The sequence below is a fragment of the Camelus dromedarius genome, chromosome 34 (assembly GCF_036321535.1).
Source record: "Camelus dromedarius isolate mCamDro1 chromosome 34, mCamDro1.pat, whole genome shotgun sequence".
NCBI lineage: Eukaryota > Metazoa > Chordata > Mammalia > Artiodactyla > Camelidae > Camelus > Camelus dromedarius.
The window spans coordinates 9660193-9678975 of NC_087469.1; the positions used below are offsets into that span (position 1 = coordinate 9660193).

Genomic DNA, 18783 nt, shown 5'->3' on the forward strand with positions numbered 1-18783 from the left:
TTTAAAATGTCCATATTAGTACACCGCATAGGGTTATTGTGAGGATTACGTGAGGTAGTTAATGTAGAGCTCTGGATGCACAGTGAGCACCTGACCACCTTTATTAGCCAGACAACATCTGAGGATGTTGAAGACTGGCTGCGTTTACACGTGATCACTGAGGGAGCCGGAAGAAAATCCCGCGCAGCCGTAGAAGTGCTTGCAATGGCTCCTGCCCGCCGCTGGGGGTCGCAGGGGCCGCTGGGTTCGCCCCGCCCCCGAAGGGTCAGAGGTCAACGGGCGGCCAAGGAGCGGCTGCGCGCCGCGGTTTCCCAGTCCCGGGAGGATGGCGCCGCCGGAGCGCTGCCCTCTGTGCCGCCAGACCTTCTTCTGCGGTCGCGGACACGTCTACAGTCGCAAGCACCAGCGGCAGCTGAAGGTGGCTTTGGAGCGGCTCCTGCCGCAGGTGCGCATGGGAGATTGGAGGGGACCATGGACCGCCTGGAGCATGGTGGGCAGGGCAGTGCCCGAGGGGGTGGGATTTGGGAGTCCCACTAGGGTCCTACTTAGCCTTTCCTCCTTGGCATCTTCTCCGCGGCAGGTGGAGGCCGCCCGGAAGGCCATCCGAGCCGCACAGGTGGAGCGTTACGTGCCCGAGCACGAGCGGTGCTGCTGGTGCCTGTGCTGCGGCTGTGAGGTGCGGAAACACTTGAGCCACGGAAACTTGACAGTGCTGCACGGGGGGCTGCTGGAGCATCTGGCCAGGTGAGCGCCGGGCCGGGAGCCGCATCCTGCGCAGCTGTGTATATTTGTGGGAGGGAGAGTTTAGAATGGGTGAGAGGAAGAACGCTTTTGTGATTTGATCAGGGTGGATGATTGGGTCATTTTACAGGCATTGCCAACCTTGAGGGGCAGGGGGCTTGTAGCTGCTACGGTCCCAGTGGTGGCAGTCTAGCTGGGAAAGCCGGCTGGGCAGCTGGCTCAGTCAAGTAACCTCCCATCACTTCCTCTCGAATTCTCCCATTTGTATTGGAACAGAGAGACTGTAGATCTGGAAGAGACTACTGACAGTAATTTTCCCTCAGCCTTTCCCAGAGGTAGAAACCCAGGTGTCAGTTTGCATTATTTATCTAATGCCTAGATGTCTGAGTAATGTTCTGTAATCTACCATTGAGATTACTTGTCCTCTCCGTTCTCAGCCCCGAGCACAAGAAAGCAACCAACAGATTCTGGTGGGAGAACAAGGCTGAGTTCCACATGAAAGAGAAGTTTCTGATCTCCCCCCAGGATTATGCACGGTAAGTCACTGGTTACGAATGATAAGAGTGGCAAAGTGTAGATTCTCTGTGTCTGTGTCAGGTACTGGAGCTTCCTCCAGGAAATGTGTGTGTAATAGAGCCAGTGGAGCTGGTATGGCAGAATGTTAACAGTAAATCTGGGGAAGAGGTTCACGGGTGTTCCTTGTACTATTTTGTTTCTTGGAGTTTGAAATTATTCAAAATTTAGAGGAAAAATGACCTACTGATGATCTTTTTGCAGCTGGCAGGGATTGGGTTTCTGGGCTGACTTGCCCTTTTTCTTTTTAGATTCAAGAAGTCTGTGGTGAAAGGTCTGGATTCCTATGAGGAAAAAGAGGATGAGGTGATCAAAGAGGTGAGTTACAGGAAAGTCTTCTGAAGGACCCAGCCCCCACTATCTTGTACCTATCTAAGCAGCCTCTCTCCCACAGATGGCAGCTCAGATCCGTGAGGTGGAGCACAGCCGGCAGGAGGTGGTTCGGTCTGTCTTAGAGGTTGGTTTCCCTCGGAGGAGCCAGAGCAGTATCCAAATCCACTGATTCCTGGTTCTCCCATGTCCAGCATTTCACCTGCCAGCTCTTAAGAGAATTCATGGACTCCATGCTTCATCTGCTCGGCTTGAATTTCCTTACCTGCCCACCAGGGGGCAGGCCTTGTCAGTAGATGATGTGGGCAGGGCTGGGAGGGAGGGAAAAGTTTGCAAGATGGACAATTATTTACTTTTGGAGGGTGGGAGCATGGCCTAGGCAAACTCTTTCGCATCCTAGACACATTTATTTTTCCTGAATCAAACTCAGCCTCAGGCAGTGCCAGACCCAGAAGAGGGCTCTTCGGCACCTGGAAGCTGGAAAGGAACAAACAGGTAAGATTGTCAGGAAACCTCTTGTTGGGAGTTCTGGCATCTCTTAGAGCATTCTGCAACCTTTTGGCCAGGAAATGGGAACAAATCTCATCTTTGCCATCCTCGTGGCTCAAGGACCTCATCTGCCAGCCTGGCTCCTGTTTGTCTTTTTCAGCCAAGTAGCCTCCACCTCACAGCAGCCCTCATACTTGGACCTGCCACCAGCCCCAGAGCTTGACTGGATGGAGACAGGACAATCTCTGACATTCATTGGCCATCAGGTACAATAGATAAGAAAGCCAGGAAAGAGCCAATGCCCCCTCAGTTGGCAGGATACGCATGTCCCTTGTTTTTTTTTTTTTTTTTTTTTGTGTGTGTGTATTCTGGCTATTCCTCTCTTCTCTGCAGGCTTTTCCCTCTTGCTGCACTGTCCCTTAGTCTCATTCCACTAGACCTTTCCTCATGGTGATCTTATCCACACATTGACCCCCCACCCCTTGCCACGTAGGAGTGCCAACCCCTAAATCTCTGTAGAATCTATAGTTCCAGCTCAGTACAGGATATTTATAACCCCCAGGCACCTGAAACTAACCCCCACCACTCCTGTTATTTCCAATAACTGTAGATACAGATCCATATTCCCTCCTTCTCTTTTATCTCCCACATCCTGTCGATGAGTTTGTCTTAACTATTCTACCTCCTGAATATGAGTTGGCTCCCGTTCCACCTTGGAACAATTCCTACTCTGCAGTTCTGTCTCAAACACTGCCAAAGTCACTGCCTCACTTCTTACATTCTGTACTCCAGCCATGCTGGGCTCCTCCCTGCTTTTGCACATGTAATTGCCATTGCCTTAAATGATACACCTTCCTTCATCACCTACATAATGCTTACCATCCTTCAGGTCTTAGCACAAATGTCACTTTTTCAAGGAACAGTTTATCTGAACAGATCATGTTATAAATGGATGTATTACTGTGTAAAAAGCTGTGAGTTAAATTTGTGTAATTTTTTTTAACTTGTGTAATTTATACTTCTCTTCCCCAATAACATGTGCTCTGTGAGCAAAGGGTTTTGTTTACCTAGCATGTAGTAGGCACTCTATTTTGGACATCTCCACTATCAAGACCTTGAGTCTGGTGAGGACAGGACTGTCTTTCAGTGATTTATTGTGTTCTTAAGACTAACATCAACCCGGTTGCAGAATTATCATTGTTACAGTGTTCCATCTACCTCCTGTAAAATTTCCCCTTTCTCTAGACTATGACTATCCTATCATCTCTTGGCTTTCTTATCTAGGATTTTTTTTCCCTCCCATTTCCAACTACAGGATACACCAGGAGTTGGTAACATCCACTCAGGTAAGGCCCAGGGTAATGTTTCTCAAACCATAACAGGCAATTTTTTTTTAAAGAATAAAGTTGCTAGAGCACTATCTACTCAACAAAGTTGGGTCTTTCAGACACACTCTGGGGTTCTAGGTTTCACCGGTAGGAGAGTACCCAAGACATCTATTTCAAATGCATCTGAGTAGCTCAGTAGCTTTGCCCAAAGTAACATATACATCCACCTGTTCAGATTTTTTTTTCCAACTTTCCGATCTAAGGTGTCTTAAAAGTTAGAAAATGTCACTTAGTAATTCTCATATGTTCTATCAGTATATGAGTGTGTGTCTTAGTTTGATCCTAAGAGGAGACGTTTTATATTCATTTGCTGAAGTATTTTTTGCAATAATACACTTAATATTTTTTATTTTTTAAAAAGCAGAACTATGAGGATTATTCTTCAATGGCAAGAATACATGCCATTTTGAAAATGAGAGTATGAATTAAAGCTCCTTGCAAACAGCCACAGAGAAGTCTGCCCTGGACAGTGCCCACCATGGCATCAGCCACACTATAGCCACTCATCTCCCAGTATTTCAACTGAGAGAAAAAAATACTGTTTGAAAAATAGATTACAAACTTTAGCATAATAAACGTACATTAAAAAAAAACATAAAGCACTATTTAATGAAAGGACTTCTATCCTGAATATATGAATAAAGGCATATAAAATGATGCTCATCAGAATAGCTAAAGACTGACCATATATGTATGCAGGAACTCTAACACACTGCTGCTGGGAATGTAAAATGGCATTCCCACTTTGGAAAACAGTTCGGCAATTTCTTAAAAAGTTAAACATACAACCTCCATTATGATCCAGCCATCCTAAGACAAAGCATGACTACACAAAGGCTTTCACAAATTGTCATAGTTTTATTTGTAGCAACACAAAACAGGAGGAAAGAAGTCCAGATGTGCCTCAACAAATGAACAAATGCAAAGAATACTCAACAAAGAACTACTGATACATGCAACACAGAAATCTCAAAATAATATGCTTAAAGGTACACAAAAGAGCACATTGTATTCCATTTATAGACAATACAAACTATAGCAATATTATCAGTGGTTGCCTGGGCTGGGAAAGGGGTATGGGGAATACTGAAAGAAAATATTTTAAAGAGGCACAAGAATACATGGAGGTTATGTTCAGTACCTTGATTGTGGTTTTTTCAAATTGTGTATCTTAAATACGTGTACTTTGCTGTACGTTAATTACACCTCAGTAAAGCTTTTAAGTATCAGCACATGTAAGATATGTTGCTTTAAATTAGCCTAGAACCCTCAACTTCCTATGGTCCAGAATTCCTGAATTTTACCTTTGAATATTTACAGTTCTCAAGTACAAGCTTATAGCTAGGGTATGTTTCACAACAGCCTGAAGGTTAAAAAAATTCAAGTGCCTTAATTTCTTCCTAAAGGGTCTTCCTTTTCCAGGTGCCACACCTCCCTGGATGTTGCAAGATGAGGAATACAGCTCTGTGAACCAACTAATAGGACCCTCTTATGAAGAGTTTCTTAAAGAAAGTAAGTTAACTAATTCAGGAATCGTGGCGGGTTTTTAAAGTCTTCCTACTCAAATAAAACTCTACTTGTCGTAGAGGAAAAACAGAAATTGAAGAAACTCCCACCAGACAGAGTTGGGGCCAACTTTGATCACAGCTCTAGCACCAGTGCAGGCTGGCTGCCCTCCTTTGGCCGGGTCTGGAATAACGGACGCCGCTGGCAATCCAGGTATGAGCCCAGTGTCAGGACACCAACCCACCACCCCTTTGGATCTCAGCCTGTGTCCTGCTAACCCTTCCTTCCTTTCAGACATCAATTCAAAACTGAAGCTGCAGCAAGAAACAGTCATGTAAAGAAAAAAAACTAATGGTTTCCTGATGTGTTTCCAGCAACCATAATAAGGCTCAAAACCAAGTCAACAAACACATACTTGCTATATTGTCCTTTGTAACTACCTTTCTTAGGAAAACAGACATACCAACTTGTTTGATTTAATAAAGTTTTATTTTTCAAAATGTACAGTTGGTGGGACCTGTAAATAAAAAAAAATTAAAAGGATCAGAACCACAGAGCCTTGTGAAGGGGATGCATACTTCCTACACCACGAGTCCCTGGGTTCTTGCTCACCTGTTCATGCATCTTCACCAGCAGCTGGGGCATCTCCACCCTTGGTGTTCCTGGTGTAAATCACTTGAGCTCTGTGCTTTGAAACCAGTTTAATAAGTCCTAGGGAAAAAAGATGAAAGTTTTCACACAGCAGTACTACTCAATAGACACTAGAAATAGCTAGTAGTTTATTTTGGGGAAATAGAAATGCTGAATTTGAGCATGAGCAGGCATGCCTACATTTCTTGGTGATAATCTGACTCACTCTTTTTAAATGAGGGGACTCATTACCTATTCTTGGGATAGCCACCTTTATAGAACTTTACTGTAACTTAAAAATCTCTACTTTCATATTAGGCCCTACAAGTAGCTTGAAATATTTATATACTCATTTATACCGATGTGAAATTATGGTAGATAGACCCCATTTTAAATCATTTGATTTTAAAATGTTGATGCATATTTCAGTATTTGTGTTAATATTTCATTGGTAATATTTCAATATAGTTGTGTTTTCTCTGTAACTCTATGTATTTATTTCATTCACCTGAAAACATAACGGATCCTTGGGCTTCACCAAACTGTCAAAGAGGTCCATGGCACAAATGGCTAAGAACCCTGCTTTAGTTTAGGGTCTATCCTAAGAGTAACATATTAGAATTGTTACCAACAACCACTGGTCAGCCTGCACCTAGCCTACTTTTTAAAATTCAGTAAAAGTGTTTAAAATTGCTAACAGTCAAGCCAATTTAAGGTGCAAAAGCATACATATACAATGCACCCCTCTCACCTTTACTAAGGAGCTCCTGAAGGGCTGCCCTGGCCAGGGAACCACGAATCTTCAGTCTTTCAGAGACGACGGCTGGGGTTATAAGCTTATAGTTTGGAACTTCCTTACAGAGTTTGTCATATGTCGCTTTGTCAAACAAGACTAGGTTATTAAGCTTGTCGCGAACTTTGCCTTTGGACCACTTCTGCTCACAAAAAAAAGAAAAGGAAAACAGTCAGTCCTCCTGGAAGAAGCAGTCTGTCACTCCTCCCGTCAACCTGTGTCAGACAAATCTCTTCCATGTTTGCACGGCTATACTGAGAGGGTGGCTGTGTTCCTTGGAACACGAACCTACGAAATTCAGAATTTGCATTAGATCTGCAAATTAAGATTCAGCCAAGCTACAAAGTAAGAGACCCTGTTTACCACTAATGACATCAAAGATTCATTCGATTGGAAAAAGAAAAAAAAGGCCACCATGCATTGGATACTTTCAGATATGGGCCGAGCCCCACGGAACCAATTAAAGTAATACTATGCGTTAAGCATCGTAACAAATGTTTTGTTTAATAAATGTTTAATTTCCAAGTAGTACGTACCCCGCCACTCTCCAAATGAGGGAAAAACAGAATGAATGGTGATGTGAACGTAAGCTCTAATACTCTGACTCTAAGACTTCACGACCTTAAAAGCCACTTGCTATATATACATCACTCAGTACAGCTTCATGGGCCCCACGCCCCAAGTCTCCCTCACTCTTCGAGGGGAAGACCACTCCTACCTTCTTTTTGGCCTTGCCCCCAGATTTGTTCACCGGATCTTTGTCTTTCTTGGCTGACTTTCCGGCATCTTTCTTCTTCTTGTCGTCCTTGGGCGGCTGCAGAAGAAAAGCAGGAATGCGGCCGGATCATAAGGCAGCCCCATGCTCCCACTACTCCTGCGCCGCCACCCTAGCCAGACTCCACTGCCGAAGCACATGGGGGAAGGAACAGCACGCCCGCCTAGAAACGCAGTCCGGCAGTTCTGGAAGCCCTCCTCTGATGAGGCCCAAACCGCGCGCCAGCACCGCCCGCCCCCAGAATTACACCGGCTTTCCCCCCGAACTCACCATAGCGAAGCCTGGAGAGCAGCTGCTACCACTACCGCTTCGCTAAGATGTCGGACAAAAAGGAAGCACAGCTCGCGAACAAACCCAGAAACCTCCGCCCGCTAGGAGTGCTTCCGGGGCAAGGGGCGGAGCCGAGCGGAGGAAGTCCGGAGGCGCAGTCCCAGCTCGGGCCCGGAACTGGCTACGGAAGTGGGAGCACGCCGTCCCCGCTGCCCCAGCTTGTTGGACTTTGCCGCGAGTTGGGAAGCGGTCACACTTTGCTATTTCCGGCACTAAGAATCGAGAAAAAGGAACGGAAAAAAAATTCCAAGTCCCGGCAACTGACCTTTCCGCGTCATAGACACCCCAGCGTGCTCCAAGTGCGCAAGCGCTGTAGCGGGCCGCGCGCCAGGGCCGAGACGGGGAAACAGGTCCGGGGGCAGGTCTCGTGCTGTGGATCCGGGGCGGGACCGGAAGCAGGAGGCGGAAACCCAGTCCCGCAGCCGCGGCCCAGTCATGGCGATTTTCAGTGTGTACGTGGTGAACAAAGCTGGCGGCCTCATTTACCAGTTGGACAGCTACGCGCCTCGGGCTGAGGCTGAGAAGACCTTCAGTTACCCGCTTGATCTGCTGCTCAAGCTACACGACGAGCGCGTGCTGGTTGCCTTCGGCCAGCGCGACGGCATCCGGGGTCGGTTAGGTTTTGGCCCCGGGGCGGGGCCTGGTGCTGCCGCAGTGGGCTGGCGTCTCTGGGCTGGGGGCGGAGTGAGGGAGGGTTTGGGGCGGAGTCCCTTGTCACCTTGGCGGGATCCACGCTGAGACTCCTTGACGCTTTGCTTCGCCTCTGCAGTGGGCCACGCAGTGCTGGCCATCAACGGTGTGGACGTGAACGGCAAGTACACGGCGGATGGGAAAGAGGTGCTGGAGTACCTGGGCAACCCTGCTAACTACCCGGTGTCCATTCGATTTGGCCGGCCTCGCCTCACCTCCAATGAGAAGCTCATGCTGGCCTCCATGTTCCACTCGTAAGTTCTCCAATCCTTCCTAGGTTCTGTTGGTCTTCACTTGGCTCATAGGCTGGCCGAGTTGCTGTGGTTCTACGCTCAGACTCTTGAACCTTGGTTTTTGCCTGTCTGTACCTCCTTTTAAATCGTCAGTTCTTGTGTGATGAAAAGAGGAACTGATCCTGTATGACAAGACTTTAGGAAATACTGGTAGAGGTATGATATTGCCTAAATCAGCTTCTTTCCTGTGAGTTGTAGGTTCTCCGTCTTTAAGGTAAGGCATTGAGCTAAATGATGATATTTAAGATCTTTTCCTGTCATCTGTGGTATGAGATGTGCTGGTTGTGCGTAGCCACCAGGTGAGTAAACATGGCATGTATTTCCAGAATGTTAACTTTACGTTTTCAGTGTTAAATGTTGTAGCCAAGTATGAATGTAAAATACATGCAGAATTTAGATGGATTAAAAAATTCTTTTTTTTCTGCGGGGGAGGTAGTTAAAGCTTAACTTGTTTATTTGTAGAGGAAGTACTAGGGAACGAACCCAGGATCTTGTGTGTGCTAAGCATGCACTCTACCACTTGAGGTATACCCTCCCCCACCAAATGAATTTTTAAGAAATCTTGATACTGCTGCCAGGCAGTTCACACCACTTTTTCTGTCTCAGGCTATAATGTGAACTCCTCAGCAGATAAGGGTCACTTCAGTGGAAAAGTTTGAAAAGCACTCCGTCATAGCAGTGAAGTGCATTCCCAACTTTGCCTCCTTTGCAAATAGGCTGTTCGCAATCGGCTCCCAGCTGTCTCCCGAACAGGGCAGCTCAGGCATTGAGATGCTGGAGACAGACACATTCAAACTGCACTGCTTCCAGACACTGACAGGTACACGCCTCTGGATAGTCTAGAGGGATGCATTGGGGCAGGTTGGGGGATGGAATTGAGCAGAGTTGGCCTTTGTAAGCAAAGGGGTGGTGGTTAGCCTTTTCTGGGACAACTGCAGTTTATTTTGTTAATCTAAGGCCAATATTTAATCTGATGCCAACTCAGCATGCTCAGCCCTGGTTATCCTGGGCACAGATAAAACTCACAGTGATGTTATCTCATACTGCACATGTCTTGGAAGGTGTAAATGTTATTCCAAAATGAAATTTGAATGCCAAATGGAAATGGCCTTTGGATCGTGCCATTGCATAACGCCCTGAATGCAGATCATTGAAAACTGCCTGAGTTTGATCCCTACTTGGCACCTTCTACTGAGGGACCCCAAAGCCAGAAGTAATTGACAGAGCTATAACTAAAAGCCCGGTCTCTCAATCAGCTGGGTGATGTGATAGTTACTTCTCTTCTCTGGTCTCACCTGTAGATTCAGAATCTTGCCTTCTGTGCTTTATGTAGCAATAAAGATAAAATAAAAAATGGGCTTATGAAAGTGCTGTACAACCACAGGGTGACATTATTTGCTTTCTTTACCCTTTGGTGACCATTCTCGGCCCTCTCCAGGAATCAAGTTTGTGGTGCTGGCGGATCCTAGGCAGGCTGGGATAGATTCTCTTCTACGAAAGATTTATGAGATTTACTCAGACTTTGCCCTGAAGAATCCGTTTTACTCCCTGGAGATGCCCATCAGGTATGTGGTCCCACTCCCCAGATACTGAGCAAAGCCTCCTTGTCCCTCCCTGTATGCTCTTTCCCAATGTTATTTTCAAGTGCAATAGAGTTATTTTTAAACAAATCAGAAGTGACTAGCCTTTTAGTTATTTATTTTTTTTTGAAAACCAAAGACTTCCCTTGGGGTTCATGTCCTTCTTCAAGCAGAATTTCCACTGGCTCTGCTTCTGCACCCAAAGTGGAGAGAGCCTCAGGCCTCACACTTTGTCCTTATTTGTGCCCCCTGGGGCCGGCCTAGGTGTGAGCTGTTTGACCAGAACCTGAAGTTAGCCCTGGAGGTGGCAGAGAAGGCTGGAACTTTTGGACCTGGGTCATAGGCTGAACCTGCAGTAGGCCCCTCAAAATCTGAGACATCCTGCTGCAGGGGTTGTGCTGTTTCCACTCGGATAGAGGTCCCAGCAGCCTTGCTAGTGCACTTGAAAATGGGAGGATGCTGAGCCTGAACGTGTACTGATCCCTGAGCCTTAATACCATGCTCTCTTCTCTCCTGTGTCTATCATGGTCCTACTTCCCAACTCTGTACAGATTATTTATGGAGGAGGTAGGCCCATAAATTCTGTAATAAACATTCCTTTGATCTCAGTGTTTGCTATCCTAATTGATGGTTTGGGGGGAAAGGCTCAGGATGGGAGACAGGAATGTTAAGGGAATTCTGGGAAGATGAGATAACTATGTTCTAGTAGAAAACAAAACAAATATGTGTTCATTAAGTGAATGAATGAACATGGGACTTTGAATCAAGAGCCTTGGACCTAGTTCCAGAATTGCTCCTGACTTCCTAGGGGGTGGGTGTGGTGGTGATGATGACAATGAAAATGATGATGGAACATTTATCAAGTGCTTACAGCTGGGTTTTTACTGCTTTATCTCATTAAATCCTCACCCTTACCTTGGAGGGGGGAGGGGGATGTACATTCTATGTCTGTTACAGATGAGATTTAGTAAGGTACAAACTCTGCCTCAAAGTCTTAATCTAGTTATCAGCAGACTGGGTTGGAACCCAGGCTTTCTGACTACACTGTCAGTGGGTGTTCTGTTGTCTCCCTCCATCAAGTTATTTAACCCGCCTGAAACCCAGTAGCTTCATCTCCAAAACATTCACTGATTTAAACAGTGTGAAGTTGAAGGCAGGGGAGACATGAGGTTAAAGGAGTCCATCCATACCTCAACATTCCCATTCCAGGGAAATGAAGTCTCTCTCTTGGGTGGAAGAAGCAGGTTTTAAGGGAGTATTTCCCAAAGAAAGCCATCTCTGGCTTGTATTACCCCTTTTGAAAGAATTAGTAACAGTGTTTAGTATCAAATCTAGTTTTAGTTTTCTATGACAAGTCTTTGTATCCTCCCACCCATACCCTCTACTGTACCCAGGGTATTGGTGAGAGTGGTATCTCCCCTCTTCCCCTGCTGTCCAAGGTATGGGCAGTAGCAGTTGCCCCCTGCTGAGAGCGTTCGGGCAGACGTCATGGCCCATTGCTGCCCTGCTGCTGCAGGAGAAGCCTCACCTCAGGTGGGGATGGGGTGGGATGGGGATAGGGCAGGGCCCAGGAGACTCCCTGAGTGCAGGGGTTTCCTGTTTGAAGGCAGGAAATAGGAGCTAATGAAGTCCAAGAACAAAGGTTGTCTTTTAAATAGAAATTGGATGGGGAGCTGGGACCTCATTAGCCACTGAACTTCCAGCACCACCAAGGGAAATGGCGCAGAAAGGGAAAGTCAAAGATTCAGTGCTAGCCAGAGCAGCCCCCTCTCTCCCTCCCCCGCCTCGTGGAGGGGAAAGGCCACAGGTGGGACGGGATGCTCCAGAGCCTGCGCTGACTTCACTCAGCCTTCTTGGGCGCTCGGCCCATCTTGGTGCGGATGTTTCGTAGGAGGAAGAAGGCACCTGTGCTGGCCGCACAGATCACTTCAGCCACCCAGAAGGCTGTGCTCCAGCTGTAGTGCTTGGCAATGCTGCTGAAGGGCAACCCAGCCAGAAAGCCGCCCACTGTCAGGGAGGAAGGAAGAGCCTGAGTCACTACGAGGCTCAAGCCACTGGAGCCTGCTCCAGCCCCTAGCTGGCCCATATGCAGGGCATCAGCGGGGTATCACTTACCATTGGCCATGAGCCCCACAATGGCATGGGATGTGCCACACAAGTTAGGGGGGGCGCTCTCGTTGGCTATAACTCCAAACAAGGCAATGGGACCGTAAGAGGAGAAACCAAATACAGCTCCCAACACCAGGATCCAGAGCTGCAAGGGCAGGGCAGGGTAGCATTTAGAGTGAGAAAGCCTACTACCTACCCACCCCTGCAGAGTGGGGAGAACACCTGGCCCCAGGAACAAATAATTACAGCAAGGAGACAGTAAGTGACCCTGCTACACACACACACACACCACTTCCCAACACTGACTGCAGAACTAGAGTAGGTGCCCCAGGTAACCGACCCAGGGGCCTGTGTGGCTGGGTGAGGGACGTACAGAAGCCATCCCTCCAAGTCAGGTGCTGCCTCGTAGGATTTGTGCAAGCTGGATTGGCTAAGGGCAAGGTGGAGTGGGTAGGACAAAGGTGAGACACACCAAGAGAAAAGCCAGAGAAAGATGAGGCACCTCGTTCTCCGTAAAGCCTGTGAGCTCAGCGAGAGGGTGAAGAGCTGGAGTCCAGAAAGCAACATCCTAGAGGAGCACAGAGAAGAGAAGAAACCAGGCGCAGAGTCGAGGGGGCACTGAGGTACAAACAGAACTGAAAAGGGAAATCTGAGAGGCAGAGAAGGGTCAGAGAGAGGGAGACTGAGAGTCAGTGGCCCTCGCTTTCTCACCCTTGTGCCTGCTGTGGGCCAGGCCCTCCTTAGTTACCTTGTGGGAGTCACTGGTCACAGTTACCCGGAAGAGGTACATGGACACCGTCATGCCAGCCATCATGAGCAGTAGCAGGCCATGGCGGGGGTTCCCGTAGACGGACAGCCCTGCCTGTGGATACAGTCCCGGCACCATCAGCCAGAGGAGCAGCAGAGAACCCCCACACCTGGACTCTGACACAGCCGGCCTCTGCTGACAGGTCTTTGGCAATCCCACCACAGTTCTTGGCCCGGGGCAGCTCTGGGAGGCCCTGGAACCTGCTCATTATGTTCTGAGGCCAAACTCCACAACATCCCTTCCTCCACTTGGGGCAGACACGTGCTGGCAGGCTGTACCCAGTCCTTCCCCAACCCCAGTCTCCCTGGGGCTATGGAGAAGCCCACTGCTAGGCTGAGAGAAATTCTGGCTCCACTTGACATTGGCTAAAAGCCATTCCCCAAGAGCTTCATCCCCACCTCCCTCACAAAGAAAGAGTAGCCTGGAAAATTGTTCCCACCTCACCCAGCCTAAACCAGCATATGCCAGCCTGCCTACACTCCAGGGCACCCACCTCTCTGGTGCCTGTCCCAGTCATGCTGGGAAGATTTAAAGGGACCCTCCTCCTTCCTGTCCCTTCTGCCCACTCACCTTTGCCATGGCCCGGTCTGACAGGTAGCCAGCTGCGATGCTGCCTACAAGGCCCCCAACCTCCAGGGCACTCATGTAGGAGCTCCCTGCAGTGGGGAGTTGTGGCGGGAAGAGGGAAAGGAAGGGTGGAAGGGTGTTACACCTTGGGGTTGTCCCAGACTGGCTTAAACCCAGAGGTACAGGGTCCCCAAGGTTGACTGGCCACAGCTGCCTGAATGGTGCCCGGTTTCAGGAAAAGAAGAAAGGGCATAGAGGGAAATGTCCTGTCCCTGAATCTCCTGCTTCCTAGGCCCACCCCTGTTCCAACACATCTCACCCACGAGGGCTGACTGTCCTTTCTCCTGGATAAGGAAGAACTGGCCCCAGTCAGTACAGCATGTCTTTACTCCGAACACCACGAGGTAGCCAGTGGAGAGCACCCACAGGTAGGGGGACAGCAGCAGATCCTGTAAGGTACTCTCCTCCTTCAAGGAGCCTGGTAGGGTGGGAGAAGGCCGGGCCTCAGTCTCTGCTCCAGCTGCCCTGCCCCACCGAAACCCCACCACTCATTAACTAGCCTCAGGGGCAAAGTCCATCCACACAGCCAGGGATCAGCAGGAAGTCAACCCCTCACCCACTGCTCTGCCCTCTCCCCTCCACTGCAGGTCTCCACAAATGAGAACCGAGGAGGGGTGGGGGAAGCCACTTAAGCTTAGGATGCTGTCCCCAAAGGGAAGTCTGGCTCTGTTGTGAGGAAGGACTAGGATATAACATGAGTCCTAGCATTTGTTGGCTCTGCCACTTCTCTGGTACTCAACTGCCTCTCAGAAGGGAGTTTTATTTACTCCCCATCCACTCTTCCATCACCATCCCCTTCCCGACATCTACTGGCTAGCACAGGGCCAGACATTCAGCCAGTCCCTCAATGAAAGTCAGCCAGGTGAATGATGAATGAAGGTTCCCGAGTGGTCGGCTTGGGTGGGTGCTCACCCTTCTTGCCCTTGGAGGGGGTGGGGTCCAGGTTGCGGAGTCCAACATCAGCAGGTTCATTGTAGATGAGCAGGAGACAAAGGAAGGAGACAACCATGCACAGTGCCCCGGACAGGGCCAGTGTGCTGCGCCAGCTGTAGCTCTGGGCGAGGATGGTCGCCAGGATGGGGCCCAGCCCTCCAGCCAGGTTCATGCTGGTTGATAGGATGGCCCACCAAGTACCAAACTGAGATGGCTCGAACCACTGTGGGGTAGAAGGGGACAGAGTAGATGCCCAGCCTACAGTCCATATTGAAGCTGGGGGTCAGGTAGGGCAGACCCAGAGGCTCAAATTACAGCAGTGAGGGAGAGGGCTCTTGTACTTGGCAGGGCCAATTCCCTCATCTGCCACCTGATCCCACCATGTTCAGACTCCTAAAATATCTCAACGAGCAACAGGAGCTGAACTGGAACTGAAGAACCTGCTCTGGGTTGAGGGTGGAGGTGTTGGTGCATCCATGTGCTCCTTAGGTGTCCCCTATGCCAATCTAAACTGGGTCCTTTGAAGCAGACACTCACCTTCCGCAGGACCTTGCCACATGGGGGCCAGCCCAGCCCCTGTGCGAGGCCATTGAGGAACCAGAGAGCAGCGAAGACAGGTACTGTGGAGCTCCAGGAGAAGACAACGTTGACCAGGCCGACCAGGAGCAGCCCGGAAGAGAAGAGCCAGCGGGCACTCATCCGGTCAGACAGCACCCCACTCACGAACTTGCTGATGGCGTAGGCTGCCGACTGGCTGCTGGTGATGAGCCCTGCAGTGGAGAGGAGTGGGGAGCAGGACACCTGGGGGGTTAGGGGCTGGGGCAGAGGCACAGGAGGGGTGGAGGAAGGCATGGGATCAGGTGTGTAGAGGTGCCTGGCAGGGTGAGGCAGATTCCTTCCAAGAAGAATAGGAGGAGCCTGTGTTAGAACCCAAACTCATTCAAGGGGCCCCTCTACACCTCCTGACTCAACATCTGCACTGGACCCAGGCTGACCCACGACTTTTCAGCCTTTTGGAGAGTTCCAGCTGCAGCTGTCAGGGGTGGAAGGGAGCAGGACAGGACAACTCTCCTCCCTGGGGTTCTCATATGCCTGGTTCTCCCCTCCCCCTGGATGCCAGCCCAGGGCCTCTGGCAGTTCTGTTGCCCCACTTCTGAACATGGGGCAGAAGGCTTAGAATTGGAGTCAGGAATCTTATTCCTCCTGAAAGGTGGCCGGCGAGGCCCCATGGAGTCATTGTAGACAACTTCCCAGTTTCCAGTGCTCAGTGTCAGCAGCCAGCGCTTGCCCTGTAGTCTTAGCTTGCACCCACGCAGATGCAGAAACCATGCTCAGAACCCTTACAACACACAGTGCACGTGTTGGTCACAGGCGCGCGCGCGCGCGCACACACACACACACACACACACACACGCACGCATATCAGATAAGCAGCCCTCAGACATGCATAGCCCATGCCCACAGTCCTTCACACACTCATGTTCCCACGGATGCATGGGTCCTCGTGCCCGTGGGTCTCAGAGCCTCGGGCACGTGCACGGCCCCCGGCCTCTGCTGGGCACGGGCACTCCACACGCACGACATGCCTGTGCACACCCCACTGCACAAACACCCAGCTTGTCCTGCCGGTCTCGTGCCCCTGAGCCCACCGCTCCGCCCTGCCGGGGCTCACCCAGGGCATCCTTGTCCAGGGGGATCTCCTCCACCAATGACGGCATGACGAAGGAGAAGGTCTTGCGGTTGAAGTAGTACAGGCTGTAGCCGCCAAACATGGCCGAGAAGATCACAGAGCGGTAATAGCTGTAGCCTCGCGCCGCCATGGCGGGGGGGAGCCGGCCCTGCCGCCGGGACGCGGAGCCTCTGAGCACGGCGCCTGCCTGCGGCTCTCCCGGGGCCCCGATCTGCTGAGTTAGGCGGTTTCTGCTCCCTCCTCCGCCCAGCCTCCCAGGCTCCCTTTATAGCCACCTTCTGGACAATCATTAAGCCTGGGGCAGCTCCTAGGGAACCCAGTGTCCTGAGGGAGACAAGAAAACAGGAGATTACTGAAGGCCAAGCTGTGGGGGCCGGAGGGGGTCAGAGAGGCGGGCAGTGCGTTGCGCCAGGCCAGTACCCCGTGTCCCCAGGACTTCTGCCTTTCTCCACTCTTACTTGTCTGCCTGCCTGTGAAACCAGCTGTGATTAAAGGTTTAGCCTAATTACTTTTGTCTGCTTGAGCCCAGGGGAGGCAGGGGTGGGATGGAGAGCTGTCCTCCCCAGCCCTGCTCCCTCACTCACCTACCTTCTCATTCATTCAGGGAAGGTTGAGGGCTTACTGGTTGCTGGGCACCGCACTAAGTGCAGGGTTAGTTTCTGCACACGCCCGCACCCCCCCCCCATCACCACCCCCACTTCCACGTCTTCTGGAACTGACCTCAAGCCTGTAACTCCCAATGCTTAGCACACGTTAGGGTGTAACTGTTTATTGATAGTTGCAGAACCGTAAGCAAGGGGGAAGGAACTCCCTAGCTCAGGTCCCACGGGGTCACACCAAAAGCCCCACTGGCGCTGCGCTCCTGGTTGGGTCACTCAGCCGCCTCAGCTCCCTTTTACCCTTGACGTCAGTGTAGGCTCCGGTCTGGCAGGCTGGGGCTTCAGGGACCATGACCGGATGGCGCGTGGGCGGGAAGGCGCAGCGGCGGACTTCAGGCACAGTGCCCAAGCACCCTGCTTCCCTGGGACCCGGCAACACGCCCCCAACTTTTCTGTTCGGTTGGGAAAGCAATTGGAGCAGAAGGCGTGGGCGCAAGCAGGGCAGGCGACCGCACGTAGGCCGCCGAAGGCTCCTCGCTTCGGGCGCCGAGTGGCTTAACCTGGCGAGGTGGCCCTGGGCGGGGAGAAGCGGGAGGAGGGAGCGAGGCGGCGGGTTCTTGGCACATGCCCAGCCCCGTGTCCTCAAGCTACTCAGGACACCCGATTCGGGCTGGGAGCAGACGGAGGCCCAGGTGTAGGGGCTGGAGAGGTGCGGAGAGCCAGGACACGTGCGACAGAGAGGAGCGGACGCGTCCTCGTCAGGGACAGCGCCTCAGCGGCCCCCAGGCCCAGAGACTGCCCCCACCCCAGAACCCGCAGTCGCAGAAACAGCTCCGGGTTGGATCAGAAACTGGGCCTCCAACAAAGGAGCCGCAACACCTGAGACTGCCCCTCCAGTCCCGCCCAGGCGACGCCCCTTCCCCGCACACCGCCCAGTACCTGAACGGAGGTGGGAGCCGGAGTAGGACGGGGCGGGGCCGGCGGGACACAGCGGGCGCATGCGCGTGCGCCCTGAGTGGGGCGGGGCCTCCGCCTGCATCTGCCCCGAAGATTTAGGACTTCAGCCTGGGAGTCACGCTGGTCCCTGGGCTAGGACAGCGCCCCTTAGAGGTCGGACTCGTACTTCCCTTCTTTTTTTTGTTTCAAACATTTTTTTTATTGAGTTATATTCATTTTACAATGTTGTGTCAAATTCCAGTGTAGAGCACACTTTCTCAGTTATACATGAACACGCATACATTGTCACATTCCGTCAGCCACAAGATCCTGTATATATTTCTCTGTGCTACACAGTACAATCTTGTTTATCTATTCTGCATTTTGAAATCCCAGTCCCTTCCCACCCCCCCATCCTCCTGGCAACCACAAATTTGTATTCTATGTCTGAGTCTGTTTCTGTTTTATATTTATGGTGTTTTTTAGATTCCACATATGAGCGATCTCATATGGTAGGTATTTTTCTTTCTGGCTTACTTCACTTAGAATGACATTCTCCAGGAACATCCATGTTGCTGCAAATGGCGTTATGTTGTCAGTTTTTATGGCTGAATAGTATTCCATTGTATAAATATACCACATCTTTATCCTGTCATCTGTTGATGGACAATTAGGGTGCTTCCATGTCTTGGCTATTGTAAATAGTGCTGCTATGAACATTGGGGTGCAGGTGTCTTTTTGAAGTAGGGCTCCTTCTGGACAGAGGCCCAGAGCGGGATTCCTGGGTCATATGGTAAGTCTATTCCTAGTCTCATGAGGAATCTCCATACTGTTTTCCACAGTGGCTGCACCAAACTGCATTCCCACCAGCAGTGTAGGAGGATTCCCTTTTTTCCACAGCCTCTCTAGCATTTGTCATTTGTGGACTTTTGAATGATGGCTATTCTGACTGGTGTGAGGTGA

General features: G+C 50.4%; 4 protein-coding genes across 11 annotated transcripts; 2 read left to right on the forward strand and 2 right to left on the reverse strand.

Moving 5' to 3' along the window:
* Window positions 1–136: 136 nt before the first annotated feature.
* On the forward strand, window positions 137–5531 carry CENATAC (centrosomal AT-AC splicing factor). Of its 5 annotated transcripts, none has more exons than XM_064482131.1 (11): window positions 155–490; window positions 581–744; window positions 1179–1277; window positions 1566–1632; window positions 1709–1771; window positions 2075–2139; window positions 2294–2399; window positions 3449–3479; window positions 4944–5033; window positions 5108–5240; window positions 5322–5531. In XM_064482131.1, the coding sequence occupies exons 1-11, from the start codon at window positions 326–328 to the stop codon at window positions 5377–5379; spliced, it is 1041 nt and encodes a 346-aa protein (XP_064338201.1). In that variant the 5' UTR covers window positions 155–325; the 3' UTR covers window positions 5380–5531. The 5 variants fall into 5 exon arrangements, 4 of the variants coding, with proteins under 4 accessions (XP_064338201.1, XP_064338200.1, XP_031299397.1 ...); XM_031443537.2 differs by having other exon boundaries at window positions 164–445; XM_064482130.1 differs by having other exon boundaries at window positions 158–490; window positions 5108–5531.
* On the reverse strand, window positions 5495–7649 carry RPS25 (ribosomal protein S25). Its single transcript, XM_010981357.3, has 5 exons — window positions 7496–7649; window positions 7169–7264; window positions 6409–6592; window positions 5640–5738; window positions 5495–5544 (listed from the first exon to the last, which is right to left on the reverse strand). Exons 1-4 carry the CDS (start codon window positions 7496–7498, stop codon window positions 5644–5646), a joined length of 378 nt encoding a protein of 125 aa, XP_010979659.1. The 5' UTR covers window positions 7499–7649; the 3' UTR covers window positions 5495–5544; window positions 5640–5643.
* A 27-nt stretch (window positions 7650–7676) lies between these two features.
* TRAPPC4 (trafficking protein particle complex subunit 4) lies at window positions 7677–10726 on the forward strand. Its single transcript, XM_031443538.2, has 5 exons — window positions 7677–8165; window positions 8325–8499; window positions 9255–9358; window positions 9977–10103; window positions 10383–10726. Exons 1-5 carry the CDS (start codon window positions 7991–7993, stop codon window positions 10459–10461), a joined length of 660 nt encoding a protein of 219 aa, XP_031299398.1. The 5' UTR covers window positions 7677–7990; the 3' UTR covers window positions 10462–10726.
* SLC37A4 (solute carrier family 37 member 4) lies at window positions 10220–17864 on the reverse strand. 4 transcript variants are annotated; one of them, XM_031443535.2, is made up of 10 exons: window positions 17824–17864; window positions 16268–16609; window positions 15133–15365; window positions 14575–14818; window positions 13922–14080; window positions 13606–13691; window positions 12976–13089; window positions 12730–12795; window positions 12234–12372; window positions 10220–12125 (listed from the first exon to the last, which is right to left on the reverse strand). In XM_031443535.2, the coding sequence occupies exons 2-10, from the start codon at window positions 16413–16415 to the stop codon at window positions 11959–11961; spliced, it is 1356 nt and encodes a 451-aa protein (XP_031299395.2). In that variant the 5' UTR covers window positions 16416–16609; window positions 17824–17864; the 3' UTR covers window positions 10220–11958. The 4 variants fall into 4 exon arrangements, with proteins under 4 accessions (XP_031299395.2, XP_064338198.1, XP_064338199.1 ...); XM_064482128.1 differs by lacking the exon at window positions 17824–17864 and adding an exon at window positions 17185–17773; XM_064482129.1 differs by lacking the exon at window positions 12730–12795 and having other exon boundaries at window positions 17824–17860.
* Between the last annotated feature and the right edge of the window lie 919 nt (window positions 17865–18783).

Bases quoted from the DNA above. Each gene is read 5' to 3' on its own strand.
- SLC37A4 (XM_031443535.2), bottom strand. From the start codon at position 16,415: ATGGCGGCGCGAGGCTACAGCTATTACCGCTCTGTGATCTTCTCGGCC. The intron at 14,819-15,132 runs GTGAGTGTCTGC...TCTACCCCACAG, and splicing joins GTGGCAAGGTCCTGCGGAAG to TGGTTCGAGCCATCTCAGTT. The intron at 14,081-14,574 runs GTGAGCACCCAC...CCACCCTACCAG, and splicing joins CCCCTCCAAGGGCAAGAAGG to GCTCCTTGAAGGAGGAGAGT.
- CENATAC (XM_064482130.1), top strand. From the start codon at position 326: ATGGCGCCGCCGGAGCGCTGCCCTCTGTGCCGCCAGACCTTCTTCTGC. The intron at 1,633-1,708 runs GTGAGTTACAGG...TCTCTCCCACAG, and splicing joins AGGATGAGGTGATCAAAGAG to ATGGCAGCTCAGATCCGTGA. The intron at 3,480-4,943 runs GTAAGGCCCAGG...TTCCTTTTCCAG, and splicing joins AGTTGGTAACATCCACTCAG to GTGCCACACCTCCCTGGATG.
- TRAPPC4 (XM_031443538.2), top strand. From the start codon at position 7,991: ATGGCGATTTTCAGTGTGTACGTGGTGAACAAAGCTGGCGGCCTCATT. The intron at 8,166-8,324 runs GTCGGTTAGGTT...TCGCCTCTGCAG, and splicing joins CCAGCGCGACGGCATCCGGG to TGGGCCACGCAGTGCTGGCC. The intron at 10,104-10,382 runs GTATGTGGTCCC...GGGCCGGCCTAG, and splicing joins TCCCTGGAGATGCCCATCAG to GTGTGAGCTGTTTGACCAGA.
- RPS25 (XM_010981357.3), bottom strand. The intron at 6,593-7,168 runs GTAGGAGTGGTC...TTTTGTGAGCAG, and splicing joins GGGGCAAGGCCAAAAAGAAG to AAGTGGTCCAAAGGCAAAGT. The intron at 5,739-6,408 runs GTGAGAGGGGTG...TTTTTTCCCTAG, and splicing joins TCAGGAGCTCCTTAGTAAAG to GACTTATTAAACTGGTTTCA.